Here is a 14,728-nt window from a genome sequence, read left to right as displayed (position 1 = left end):
ACCCTCTGCTCTTCATATTGTGCTCCCGGCTGCAGAGCCCTGCCCGCCCACCGAAGTGCACAGCGTCTTGAACTGCCTGTCGAACATCGCTCTGCTGTCGTGGACCGGCTCGGCGGGGGCGGAGTTCTACACCGCCACGGTGATGCCAGAAAACGGCCGGCCGATGAGCTGCGCGTCTGAAAACGAGCAGTGCGCCATTCCCAACATCCCGTGTGGGAAGCACAACCTGGTGACGGTTGTCGGTTCCAACGGGATCTGTGATTCTGACCCCAGCATGTCTGACATACTGCAGTCGGGTGAGTTGGTAGACATTTAAATGCCTCTTTTATTCTTTTCTCATTCCAAAAATTGCTGAAAAGAAGCTTATTTCTCTCATGTTTTTTTCACTTGCACATAATATTAAAGATGACATAAGATATTATGCTTCCTTAAACAGGTTAGGAATGTCTATGATCTATACAAAACAAGTTCAAAACATTTTTCCCACAAAATAATTCCTACTTAATGAGAGTTGAGTCTGGTCAGTTCTTGGGTTGCTAGGTGATGGGCTGAGTTCCGCTGGGGTTGCTAGGTAACGGTCTGGTGTTGCTAGGTAATGGTCTGGGGTTGCTAAGTAACGATCTGGGGTTGCTAGGTAACGGTCTGGGGTTGCTAACTTGTAATGTTGCATTTGGAAAGTTTTTGAAACAGCTAATTTTCTAGACACCAGAAAACATGAACTTATCACCAACTAACAAGTTTGGCTGTTTTTAGAAGCAGTGGAGACCAAAATCCAAGTAGAAAAACAGGCAAAATGTGAATTTTGCTTCATACGTCCCCACACTATAACCTTAAAAGTAAATTYAATGAAAAATGAACCCTGTTCAATTCACCAACCTAAAATTTAAACAAGATGTTTCCTGTTAAATGCTGACCATGTCATCTCCGTCCCCAGTCCCCTGTGTTCCCACTGACGTGCGAGTGACGGTCAACTGCTCCACAAACGAGGCGGTCGTGTCCTGGAGTGCCAGTGACGGCGCTCTGTTTTACAAAGTGATCGCAGTGAGCACACAGGGAGCCGAGTCCAGCTGCGCAACAGAGGGAACAAAGTGTGCGCTGACCAACCTGACCTGCGGACACCAGTACAACGTCCAGGTGGTGGCGCAGGACAACATCTGTTCCAGCTTACCGAGCCCAGCTGTCGCGTTTGAATCAGGTTCACATTCAGGATTTATATGAATCACCAAAAAATAAAGCTGAGTGGAGTGCTGTTTGTGAARTTACACAGTCAAAACTTAAAAGAAAAACATGGGAGTTCAGTTTTACTCATTCACTTTACAATATTTAGTTTATAAAACTAGATATTTAATCCAGACTATCAAGCTAAATATGTAGCTCCAAACAAAATATCTAGCTAATATGTTAAACAGCTAGTTTGGAGCCAAATTTTTACTTAGCAATATAAATATTTCATTTACAAATTAAATATTTAGCTCCATTATTAAGCTATGAGCTAAATAAGCATTTAGTTTATAAACTAAATATTTAGCTCCAAACAATTTAGTTAACAAGCAAAATSCGTAGCTCCAAACTACATATTTAATTTGGTGCTAAATTTAATTTGGAGCTAAATATTTAGCTAGGAAGCTAAATAATTAATTTACAAACAAATTTTTTAATTCCAAACCAAATTTTAAGCTATGAGTTAGCTTACTTAAATTATCGCTGCTAATTTTTGACTGTGTAACTTTACAAATGGCGGCCCATTGTGCCTAAATAACAGATGAAATGTATTTATGTTTAATTACGTCTCTTAGTTCCCTGTACGCCCAACATTGGCTCTGTGATTGTGGACTGCTACACCAACTCTGCGCTCCTGGACTGGATGTATTCTGAGGGCGCCTTGAACTACATGTCCACCGCCCGGTCCTCTGGYGGCCATGTTTCCAGCTGCACCACCAGCTTCACCAACTGTGAGCTGGAGAGCCTGCAGTGCGGCCAGACCTACCAGGTGGCAACTGTGGCGTCAAACGATCAGTGCAGCAGCCCACCCAGCGCCACGCTGCAACTGGAGTCAGGTAACCGCTCAAACAGAAGATAAAAACCTTAAATTCAGAGTAAAACGGCTCGAGTAAATTAAAATAGATTTTGATTTTGTTGAATTACTTCAACTCAAAAGCTGYCAWAAACARTTTAAGGGATTTGTTCCTCCATAGTTTCCATATAAAAATCCTGACTTTACTAAAGTTAAATATTTAAGACTAAAGCTGTGCACAAATTATCCATCCATCCATTTTCTTGCACCCTTGTCCCTCAGTGGGGTCAGGAGGTGCTGGTGCCTCTCCAGCTAACGTTCTGGGCGAGAGGCGGGGTCACCTGGACAGGTCGCCAGTCTGTCACAGGGCAACACAGAGACACACAGGGCAAACAACCATGCACACACACACTCACACCTAGGGGCAATTTGGAGAGGCCAATTAACCTGACAGTCATGTTTTTGGACTGTGGGAGGAAACCGGAGTACCCGGAGAAAACCCACCATGCACAGGGAGAACATGCAAACTCCATGCAGAAAGACCGGGGCCGGGAATCGAACCCAGAACCTTCTTGCTGCAACGCAACAGCTCTACCAACTGCGCCACTGTGCAGCCCGTGCACAAATTAGAATTCTGAAAATAAATTTACTGAATAAAAACACAGCATTTAAAACAAATACGTTAATCAGTAAAAATCTTTTTGTGCTGGGATGAGTAGTTTTTTTTGTTGTTTTTTTTTTACTATAAAAATTTATTTAATTTGTAAAACTGCGACAGAAACACAAGAGTCACATGACCAACAGTTGGATGTTACTACTGGCGGAAATGATAAACACCACGATGACAGGAAGTAGTTGCAGGAGAATGACGCGGCATTTTTTAAATGACTTATCTCGTAAATAAACTTATGATAAATGACACCAGTTACACAAAGAAGTGCAATTTGTATCACAAAGCTGCTTTATGGGTTTKCTTTTACCGCATCATTTATCATTTGTCATGAATTTTGATTTACTGTCGTCGCAATAAATTTTAATATGTGATAAAGAAAAAAAACTTGCGTTATTTGTGGAAACTTTATTTTTATTATTTTCTCCAGTTTGTTCAACCTTGGCTTCAAAATCAGTAAATTCAAAAGTATGATTAAATGCAGTTACTGTGTTCAAATTAGTGACATAAATCACAATTATTTAAGTGAATGGCGTCTCAAAGAGTCTGTTTCAAATGGGAAAGTTTTTTAAGAATCGTATTTGTGTTTATCGTAGTTTCTATCATCATTAAAGTGTCACAAAATATCGAGATTAAATATGAACTCCATACCATCCACCTCTAACGGCATTTAATTATCCTTTTCAAATTTATTCAATGAGCAAACTGTGGAGAAAATGGTGAARCTAACAAATCCGASAAAACGTAATTAACTGGAATTCATTGTRACAWAATTATGATTACAAATTTATCATAAGTGATGAACAGTAAGATAAAATAAATKACTAAAATGTCTATTTTCATCCACATTAAATCRCCTAACCTCCATTTTTATTTCCATGCTGTCCCTCGTAAACCACAAGTTTAAGAGCAGGAGGAAATTAAGCGCCTCTTCAGCGATAAYCCTTCGTTTTCACCTTTTCTCCCCAGTGCCCTGCCCTCCTGAAGACGTCGTGGCCAGTCTGGACTGCGATAGCAACGTAGCTCAGGTGGAGTGGCAGGCCAGCAGCGGCGCAGACTCCTACATCGTCCAAGCTTTCGGCGTGCAGGAACACGAGACCAACTGCTCCACAGACTCCCAGTCCTGCTTCCTGGYCGACCTCATGTGCGGCTTCACCTACAACRTCAGCGTCATCGCCGTTAACGCCGTGTGCAACGTGTCGCAGAGCGAAGTGCAGCAGCTCAAAGCAGGTAAGAAAATGCTTTTGGGTTAAAATTTGAAATTAAAAATCGGGACAAAAAATGTTGATGTAATTAGGAATGCGAGTTATCAATAGGCCTGTCATAGCAATAAATTATCCCAGAAGTTATTGTGATGACATTAATATTATTGTTTTGAGACACATTTTCATGTTACAGGCACAATATCTGTAGGAAAGAATTTCAAACTAAAGTTTTTGTAAATTAGAAAAAGAAACAGGATATGAATGAACAAGTAAGGGAATGTTTTTTCTCTCTTTCCTGTTCTGGTATCGCTCCGCCATCTTTGTTTCTGTATCAACTGCTTCTGCTTCAGACTGACCAGCAGAGCCTTGACCTGCCACAGTAATAAATTTTGCTGGACGATAAATTATCCCAGTAATTATCGCGATAAAAGATAATATTGTTTTGAGACCATTTTCAAGTAAGATAATGGCAAAAATCAGGCAAGAATACTTTCTCAAATCATTAAATTCTAATATTTAACACTAGAAGACATTTTAAACTAGCAAAATAAACAGAAACAAAAGAAAAAAGCAAATAAAATTAATTATGAACTCAAAACTGTGCCTCAAAAAACAGGATTAGTTGAAAAGTGTCAACTATCATCCAGTTTTTGGTAGAAAGAGAGAAAAATTATAAATAATACAAATAAAAATTATTGAGATTGTTTGAATTTATCATWAATTAATTGATTAATACTAATTGTGAGGCTACATAGATTTTGTAAAAATGATTGAAAACCAGACTGAATTTATTTWAAAAATAMAAATTTATGACTTAAAAATGATTGAATTCCTTTTTTATTCATTTCTTTTTTTCTTTTTTTTAATTTAAAAACACTGATAAACCATTGACCATGAGTCGTAAGTCGGTGAATTGTTTGCTGCTGTGCTGTAGTTCCCTGTGTGCCTGCGCTGGTGGAGGCCCGAGTCGTGTGTGAGTCCGGCGGCGTCATGGTCTCCTGGGAGCAGAGCCAAGGCGCCTCGTCGTACTCCACGGTGGCGCACGGCGACGGCGGCGGCTTCGTCTCGACGTGCAACAGCTCCTCCACCACGTGTCTGCTGGACGACGTCCTGTGCGGCCTGAACTACTCCATCGCCGTCATCGCTTCGGACGACGTGTGCAGCAGCGCCGAGAGCTCAGTCGTGAAGATCGACACAGGTTCAGTCACGATTCGGGTTTAATTTAGCTTTTAACGCAACGTTTCTCAAACTTGTTCAGGCTGAGTAACAATTAACCGATTCGCTGGACCTGAAATACACAACATCTTAATATTTACAACCTGAAATGAAAATATTAGTCTCTTAAGTCTCTAATTGTTTCCKTTCATCATCAGTTGTCTTTATTGTATGTAGTTGCCGATTAAATCATTTTTAGCTGTTGACATGCGAGCGGCGCATTATGAGCAAGCAAAGTCTTAAAAAACAAAGACCAGTTCCCACCAACTGAGACTCGTTCACATCGTAGAACCGTTCAAAAGAATCACATCATTTGTGAACGACATCAACACTCAGCAGGTTTGACTTCCTCTGATGATTTAAGTATTTCTGGTGTTTTATTTCCATTGGTATCTTCAGTCTTTCTTTTGAGTGACCCGGTTTTCTCCGTTATCATTTTTAAACCCAGTCCTTTGCTAAGCTGCTGCAGCATCGGACTTTGAGTTGACTTAATGGTAAATAAATGGTCGTTTACATGCAGTACCTTACAGACCACTAGGGGGCGCCTGCAGACCACAGTTTGAGAATCACTGCTTTGATTTCATGTTTTGTTGACCCTTTTCTCCCTTCGTGTCGGGTTGCAGCGCCGTGTGTGCCGCAGGAAGTGACGGCGGAGATGTTGTGCGGCAACAACACCGGCGTGGTGTCATGGGCCAAAGACAAAGGCGTCGATTCGTACCACGTTCAAGCTTTGGGGCCCGACGGTCACAAAATATTCTGTGACAGCGACAAAAACAGCTGCAAGCTTYCCAGCATGCACTGCGGCCAGACCTACAACCTGACAGTGACGGCTCAAGACGGACGCTGCGACAACAGCAACGCCTACCTCGACCTGAAGTCTGGTAGGAATACTTTTACATTTTCTCTTAAGCTTTAAACTGCTCGTTGTCATGGTGACGGGGAGGAGTTAGATATCGGAGATGGCGTAAAACATAATTCTAGAAAAGACAAGAAAGACAAGAAAATTTGAGTTTGAAAGGCCAAAAATTTGCAAGAAAACTCAAATATTTTAAATTAAACTTGGAAATTTTATAGRAAAAAAAATGGAAATTTTTCAGTTCAAAAGCTGAATTTGTGAGAAATACAAAGTTTGAGATTAATCTCAGAAATTTTGTAGGAAAAAACTTTGATATTTCTGAACTCCCAAATATGAAACGTTGTGGGGGAAAAAAAAACCTCACAAAATTTGAAATTAATTTAAGACATTTGGCAGAAAAAAGTAAGGACATTTCTGAGTTTGAAAATTTTAAAAGTCACGAGAAAAAAGCTCTAGATTTTTTTTTTTTACATTTTTTAACTCTGTAAGCGTAAAGTTGCCAAACTTTTTTCAAATCTTTTTGCCCATTTCAGAACTTTTGTGAAAAAAAACCAAGTGCATTTCTGAGTTTGAAAAATTAAAATTTGTAAGGAAAACAATCTAAAAAATGTTTAGACTAATTTCAGTCATTTTCTAGAAAAAACTGGAAAGTCCAAAATTGAACATTTTACAATTCTAAACTTTTACAATAGATGAATGTTTTTGGCTCAATGAGATCAGAAAATGTTTTTTCTAGAATACATGTTCTCATATTTTGTGACTTTTTTCTTCTCGCARATTTTAAACTTTTTGAGTTTTCTGTGTTTCTTCTCTCTGCCAGTCCCTTGCAAGCCCACGAACGTCGGCGCGTCCCTCCGCTGCCACTCGAACTCGGCTGCGGTGACCTGGGAGGGCGCCAGCGGCGCGCTCTCTTACGTTGCGGTCGGCGTTACTGCAGACGGGAGACACAGGGCCGAGTGCAACAACACGATGACCTTCTGTGACCTGAGCGACCTGCAGTGTGGACAGACCTACAGCGTCGCCGTGTTCGGCCTGGACGAGTCCTGCGCCGGCGAGGAGAGCAGCAAGACTCACGTACGGACAGGTAGGAACTGAAGGCCGCTAGCTAAGAAGCTAAACTTTAGCTATTCAGCTCTACATCTACCTGCGTGCATTAGAATAACTTATGCAGGTGATGCACAGCTCTACGTTATGATGTCATCATGATGCTTAAAACAGATAAATGTGTGGATGAACAGGAACAATCTAGAGTTATAGATCTAGAGTCAACGCACAGCTTCAGTTATTACCGCTGGAAACTAGAGATCAGGATGACCTCTGACCCTTCAGAGCCACATAAAGGCAGTTTCAAAGTCGGCCTCCTATCAAGTGAAGAACGTTTCCGTGTCCCAATAAGATCTAGAGAATCGCWTMCAGGTAATATAATAATAATATAATAAAGTAATATAATGCAAGAACACATTCTCAAAGATCAATAAACCTTAAATTCCAACGAACATTTAACTTTGGAACTGGAAGACATTTAAATACCTAAAATAAAACAACACAACAAATAAAAYAAATCCTGGCATCTCTGTAAACAAAGTTGTCCTTYGTAGAAAGTCRAGACCAAAACTCCAGACTGAAGACTTTTATCAGCCAGTTTTTGGTAGAAAGAGAGAAAAATGTGGATGTTATTGAGCTTGTTTTAATGTGTTCATGTGATTAATTAACAGACCTTCCACCTGCAGCTCAGAGTTTAAAATACTGCTGTTAGTTTATGAGAACGGCTCAGCACCAAAACACATTAAAGACCTGCTGTTAGAGTTCCCTTTGACTCATAATGACTTGAACCGTCATCAATGTATTTGGTTGATGTTTCACTAAATGTAATATTGTTTCATAACTGGTGACTGATGTAAATCACTTTGCCCCTGTCTCAGCTCCATGCCCGCCTCAGAACGTGACAGTCGGTGCCGAATGTGCTGAAAAGGCGATGGTCRTCTCCTGGGCTCCCAACCCGGACGCCCAGTACTTCCATGTGTCCGTGGTGAGCAGCACCGGCGCCAGGCTGTACTGTAACTCCAGCACCGAGTCCTGCAGCATCGCCGGCCTGCCCTGTGGGCAGCGATACRACGTCACGGTGATCTCCGTCAGAGACGCCTGTGAGAGCAAACCGAGCGCCGTGGTGGCGACCTGCTCAGGTAAACGTCGGCTCATCGTTGCTATAGGAACGGAAACGTCCTAAAAAAAAAATCCTGTTATAATCTATTTCTTTTTAAAATGATAACTATGACTGGGGTTTGTTACCCCGTCGATTATTCTGACAGTAAGTCGGATAAACTGGAAGATTCTACAGATTTTTCTCTARGCTACATCAGCCTTTATCATACAATTCTAGAAATACATTAAAAGATGCAAATACTTTTTAAAATAGGGAAAATATATATATATATTTTTTGCGTAAAATGCAGTAACATATCATTCCTTTAGTAAATTTCAACAAAGTGAAGCTGAAGCGTTGACACTTGAGAAGTTTTTTGTAAAACATGTTTACAGAAAAAAAGTGTTTTTATTTTAAATGCAAAATGTGTGTGTGAATATATATATATATATATATATATATATATATATATATATATATACAGATAGTATATTGTATATTTTTGGCTTAATTGCTGCTCTGAATGTGTTTGTTTTTTCCACAAATTGCATTTTTTGAGTCCATAAACTCCAATTATTGATTAATTAACTTCTAAATTGGTTGAAGATTGTTTCAACAATCGATTAATCATGATTAATCGTTTAATTTTTTTGAAATACCAAAAAGTGTCTCTACTCCAGTTAATGATTAATTAATTACTAAATTAGCTGAAGAYTATTTCAACAATAGTTTCAGYCATTGTAATTATTATTGTTTTTAATCTCCTGAAACACAGAAAAATTAGTATTTACTCCAGCTGACAATTAATTGTTGATGATTATTTCAACAACCGATTAATCMTAATTAATCGGTTGTTGATTAATCATTTATTTCTGAGAAATAAAGAAGTTTCTGCTGCATAARAAGTGAATGAAAAGTAAAACTCCTGTCCTGATGTGCGACAGCTCCATGTGTTCCCACGAAGCCCAATGGCCGCCTGGACTGCGTGTCAAACTCGGCCTGGGTGTCCTGGACCCCCTCAGAAGGCGCCAGCAGCTACTCCGTCCTGGCCACAGCGGCCGGCGGCCATAACTCCAGCTGCACCGCCTCGTCCTCCCCGTGTGAAGTCGCAGATCTGAAATGTGGGACTCTCTACACCTTCCATGTCACGGCAGTCAACAAGCACTGCCGCAGTAATCACAGCAGCACCTTTGAGATCGAGACAGGTACGCAGCTTCATACTTTTGGTTTTCAGCAACCTTCCACACCAGCTGTGTTCCCTTTTCAAATTTACGCAAAACTTTGTCACGATTCTGTGAAATCGAAAAAACGCAATTAAAATCACATGTGAATAAGTTTGTTCACACAAAAAGGGATTATAAAAACAAAATCCACCAACCGCTTCCTGTCGTCTTCTTTGTCGTTTCCACCAGTAGTAACGTCCGGTTGTTGATCATGTGACTCTTGTGATGTGACAAGAAGTGTTTCCATCGGAGTTTAGAAAATACACGAATTTTGATACTGCCTAAAAACCACCTCATCATATTGCCAAAAACTTTTTATTGAAAAGAAATTTGTTTTCAAAACTATCCATTAATCAAATTTTCATAATTCAAACCAAACCAACACAATTATACGGTCAATAGAAAAGTAGCCACTAGTTGGTTTTCCATTAAAAATGTGCACAAAAATGAAAAAAAAAAAAAAAAAAAGAAACAATTTTGTAATTGCAGTGATTCCATACAAGAAACACAATTAAAATCACACATGAATAAGTAAAATGAAAAATCATGCAGCGCCATCATCCTCCTACCACTTCCTGTTGTCATCTTTGTCGTTTCTGTCAGTAGTAACATCCAGCTGTTGATCACATCGTGATGTGAAAGAAAGCGTTACCATTGCATTGTTTTTGAAATACACCAAAAACATAATTTAAAAAAAAAAATGTCACGTTTCCATTAAGCAAATTTATATTTGTAATAACAATTTGTGCAATTATAATAAATGGAAATGCAGCTACTTACTCTAGATATAAGTAAGAAGATATTACAGAATCTGTCATGTTTTGTTTCACAGCTATCCAGACTCAGAAATGGTTGAATCGACGCCGACATTTGGCATATTTCTGTTTATTTCCGTTCCTTCAGGTCCTTGCACTCTAGAGAGCGTCAGTGCAACAGCTGCATGCAACAGCGACACCATCCTGGTTGAATGGAAGCAAACGCTGGACTCGCCGCTCTACCTGGTCACAGGTGAAGCCGACGATAAATCCGTCATTTCCTGCAACAGCTCGTCCAACTGGTGCGTCCTCCAGGATGCCCGCTGCGGCCGACACTACAGCGTCATCGTGTCAGCTTCCTCCAACAAGTGCAGCAGCCTAAGAAGTCCCCCGACGAAGATCAAGACGGGTATTTAAAACAGAATCAGTTCCGCCTTTATGCAACGCCTGCATGTTGTTGTTTACATCTGGAAACTTTGTGCATGAGCACAACGCTGGAGAGCAAAAAGACGATATTTTTACTTGCCATAAGTAGCTGTGCTGCTGCCGTAGAACGACTCGGTTAACAAAATGAAACCTGGAGATGTGGATGTTATTAACTTAGTGCTTTGTACCACAGCAAAGGGAAAATAAACACAGAAACTCAACTCAAAACCACTTTTTTTTCACTCTCTTGTCACCTAAGCTACACACAGCTTAGGTGACAAGTTGCCATAGCAACTGACAACGACACTTTGTTTCAGGATTCAAAATGAAAAAACACTCAAACATTTCCCACACAAAGAACAGAACATTCAGAACATTACAGTTTTATTTTTTCAGGTTTTATGTTTATTTTGTGATCATTACGATTATTAATAAGTGATCGCTGTGGCAGATTAGCTACCGCTGCTATTAGCTAAGCTAACGCCGCGGTGGTTGATTAGCTAATTTAAACACCTGCTCTCCTGATGATCTGTCAGAGTTGGTGTGGGTCATCTTTTCTTTTTTTTTTAACAGTTACATCCATATGTTAAGGTTCTCATAGTCAAGCTAGCATTACTGAACTCTCCCTCCCTATTTCTGTCCTAATTAAAACTTTTCCTGACCTTGTTTCAAGTTGTCGTAGTGTAGCAAAGCACTGCATCCCTTTTTATTTTACATATCAGGTGTACATTTAAGATTTAGCGCGTTATGTTGATGGTTTATCAGTTAAAACCAATGGTAGTCATCGTTAGCCACCAGCTTTTTGCCCTCCAGCAGGGAGCTGGTGGGTGATCTTATGAATGTGACTTCAAGTTGTCCACATCTTTGGGATATTTAATCTTTTTCTCCTTTAGCTCCCTGCGTGCCGAGCAACGTGATAGTGGTGCCGCAGTGCGAGGACAGAGGGGCCGTGATTTCCTGGGAACAATCGTTGGTGGCCACAGCGTACCGGCTGACGGCCAGAGGACAAGATGGCCACGTCGTGGCCTGCAACAACACGGCCAACAACTGCTCCCTGTCTGCCCTGCACTGCGGCCAGACGTACGGCGTGAGCATCACCGCCGTGGGAGAAAACTGCACCAGCTACCCCAGCAACAATACCTTCAGAACAGGTACAACTGGGGCAGAAACGATTAATCGTGATTAATCGATTGTTAGAATAATCAAAAATAATTTAGGAATTGATTAATCGTTAACTGGAGTGTACAGACTGGAGGAGAAAGTGACTATTTTCTGTAAAAACAAAACTCTCAGAGCACTTTTAATTGAAAACTATATATTAAAAAATCAATATTTTGTATTTAAGATAAAATAATGGTGACTGGGAAACATCACCGCCACTGCATTCGCTCTCTGACTTCCTTTATTTTTCAGTGCCTTGCGCTCCGTCTAATCTCACCGTGGACATCGACTGTCAGACCAACTACGCTCAGCTGTCTTGGTCTCGCACCGACGGCGCTGTGGCGTATTTCAGCCGCGCGTCGTCTGCGGCTGGCGAAGCCTTTTACTGTGACAGCAGCAACACTTCCTGCACACTGAAAACCCTGCAGTGTGGCAACAACTACAACTTTACGGTTAAAGCCTTCGACGGGGCCTGCAACAGCTCGGAGAGCAAACCTCTGCAGGAAGGAGCAGGTAACAGAGTTCATGTAAAATAACATTTCCAAGTTTACTGGTGTAACTCTCTTTCTCTCTCTCTCTTTCGTATCAGCTCCATGCCCTCCGTCTCGCCTGAATGTCCGGATGCAGAGGATCAAACTAATGTTCTGGGCCATGATATCCTGGGACAAAGTCAACTGTTCAGGCGTCGAGTATTTGGYTGAAGTGAGAGGCTGGGTCGGAAACGACCCGCTGGCTCTGATGAAAGTCTCCTCCTACTGGCAGCCCAGGCCGTACTTCGAGCTGCCAGTGCCGTGCAGCTCGGCTTTCAACGTGACCGTGTTCTCCAGAAACTCTGGAGGCGTCAGCAAGCCGTCCAGAACCTACGCAGGAACCACAGGTAGGTCAGGGTTTACAACGTCACTGGACAAAACAGGGAGTAAGTACTGAGCCTTCGCTGCAATCAGTGAAAACATCGCAAAAACAAGAAATACGACGGCATGTAGGGGAATTGTAGACAGAAACTTAAATTTCTGTCACAAAACTAAGAAATTCTGAGATGAATTCAAGGAATTTTCTAGAAAAGTACATTTCTGAAAACTCTAAAATTAGCTAGAAAAATCTCAAATGTTTAGATTAATCTGAGAAATATTCTAGGAAAAAAAGTACATTTCTGAACGTGAAAAGTCAAAAACTCACATTTTGAGTTTAACTTGGAAAGTCAAAAATCTGCAAGAAAAAAAGTCAGAATTTTTTTAATTGATCTCCAAAATTTTCTAGAAAAACTTTTAAATTTCTTTGAAAAGTCAAAAATTTGCCTGGAAAAACTCAAATTTTTAAATTAATCTCTAATTTGGAAATACAAATTTTCAAAAATGTGAGTTTTTTTTCTTGGAGCTCAGAAATGTCCTTATTCTTTCTATAACATTTCTGAGATTAATCTCAAACGTTTAAAGTTTTTTCTTGCAAATATTCAACTTTTGCAGCTCAGAAATTTTTTTTTTTTAATAAAGTTTCTGAGATTAAGAATGGCCCCATCATAAATAATTTCTCTGTTTTCCCTCTGACATTCTAAATTAGCTTTTTATTGTTACCATTTAATAAAGTTGTCAATTATTACTGTTTTATGATATATTGATTTAGAAATGTACAATAGAAATGATAATATGTTAACAATTATCAATGTTAGCTTACAATAGCCTGCAAATATGATTGCATGACAGATAAATGGACAAGGAAAATACTAATAAATAATGTTAATATATCATAACTTGTGATTTATTGGATGATGCTGCTGATGTAAAAATAAGTTTATACCTGTACTACTTTGAACGTGTGAATATATTTTCTTAGTGTGTAACTTTATTATTTTATTAGAGGAAAGTTCAGAGCGGTTTATTTCATGTCTGTCTTGCAGAGCCTTGTGCGCCGCAGAGGGTTAAATACAGCGGGAACTCGACGTCGGCCATCTTGTCCTGGGACGCGTCGGTGTTGGCCACCATGTACACGGTCTACAACGTGTCGGGGGGAAGCCGGGTGAAGCTGTGCAGCACCGCAGGACTCTCCTGCCAGCTGATCAACTTCAACCCTGCTGCCACCGCAGTAACGGCCAGCAACGCTGTCGGGGAAAGCAACCCGAGCCAAAACGTAACAGGTCCGGCAGAAAACACAATTCTCAACATCTGAGTTGGTTTCCTGCATTTGAAGAGAATTAAAGTCCCAGCCAACATTTATTTGGAAAGAATGCCAATCCTTGTATTAATTTGATGTTCAAGGACCATTGAAATTTTAAAATAAAGTACATTTCTGCCAAAAAACTAAGACATTTTTAGAAAAAACAACATTTAAGTTTGAAAGTTGAACATTTTCTAGATAGAACAAAATACTCAGAAATGTTCATGTTTCTTTTTAAAATGTTTTGATGTTAGTAAAATATACTGTTTCAAAAGTGTAAAACTTTTTACTTTTCAAAGAAATTTCCATGTTTTTTCCATTTTAGAAATCTTCTGAGATTAATCTGAAATTTCAGTTTTTTGGCAGAAATGTTTTCTGTCTACAGCGTTATAATAATATGGTGAAATAATATGGTGTAATAATGTGGTGTAATAATGCGGCATTGTAATAATGCGGCGTTGCAATAATGCGGCGTTGTAATAATATGGTGAAATAATATGGTGTAATAATGTGGTGTAATAATGCGGCGTTGCAATAATGCGGCGTTGTAATAATATGTTGTTGTAATAATGTGGTGTAATAATGCGGTGTTGTAATAATGCGGCGTTGTAACAATGCGGTGTTGTAACAATGCGGCATTGTAATAATGCGGCGTTGTAATAATGCGGTGGTGTAATAATGCGGTGTTGTAATAATGCGGCATTGTAATAATGCGGTGGTGTAATAATGTGGTGTTGTAATAATGCGGCGTTGTAACAATGCGGTGTTGTAACAATGCGGCATTGTAATAATGCGGCATTGTAATAATGCGGCATTGTAATAATGCGGCATTGTAATAATGCGGCATTGTAATAATGCGGTGTTGTAACAATGCGGTGTTGTAACAATGCGGTGTTGTAACAATGCGGC

The 14,728-nt window shown here is 40.0% G+C and overlaps 1 protein-coding gene across 1 annotated transcript in view; it reads left to right on the top strand.

Moving 5' to 3' along the window:
* The window catches only part of fndc7b (fibronectin type III domain containing 7b), a 61,351-nt gene that overhangs the window by 43,481 nt on the left and 3,142 nt on the right, over window positions 1-14,728 (top strand). The window contains exons 44-57 of the mRNA XM_008406271.2: window positions 36-296; window positions 935-1,195; window positions 1,797-2,057; window positions 3,654-3,914; window positions 4,824-5,087; window positions 5,728-5,985; window positions 6,781-7,044; window positions 7,883-8,143; window positions 9,048-9,308; window positions 10,230-10,490; window positions 11,401-11,658; window positions 11,921-12,181; window positions 12,258-12,545; window positions 13,563-13,799. Of these exons, the coding sequence (XP_008404493.1) occupies window positions 36-296; window positions 935-1,195; window positions 1,797-2,057; window positions 3,654-3,914; window positions 4,824-5,087; window positions 5,728-5,985; window positions 6,781-7,044; window positions 7,883-8,143; window positions 9,048-9,308; window positions 10,230-10,490; window positions 11,401-11,658; window positions 11,921-12,181; window positions 12,258-12,545; window positions 13,563-13,799 (3,657 nt within the window). The remainder of the gene's footprint in view (window positions 1-35; window positions 297-934; window positions 1,196-1,796; window positions 2,058-3,653; window positions 3,915-4,823; window positions 5,088-5,727; window positions 5,986-6,780; window positions 7,045-7,882; window positions 8,144-9,047; window positions 9,309-10,229; window positions 10,491-11,400; window positions 11,659-11,920; window positions 12,182-12,257; window positions 12,546-13,562; window positions 13,800-14,728) is intronic.

This window comes from Poecilia reticulata, linkage group LG4 (genome assembly GCF_000633615.1).
Source record: "Poecilia reticulata strain Guanapo linkage group LG4, Guppy_female_1.0+MT, whole genome shotgun sequence".
NCBI classification, from domain to species: Eukaryota; Metazoa; Chordata; class Actinopteri; order Cyprinodontiformes; family Poeciliidae; genus Poecilia; species Poecilia reticulata.
Note: the sequence above shows the minus strand (reverse complement) of the source record. Positions and strands in the feature narration are given on the sequence as shown.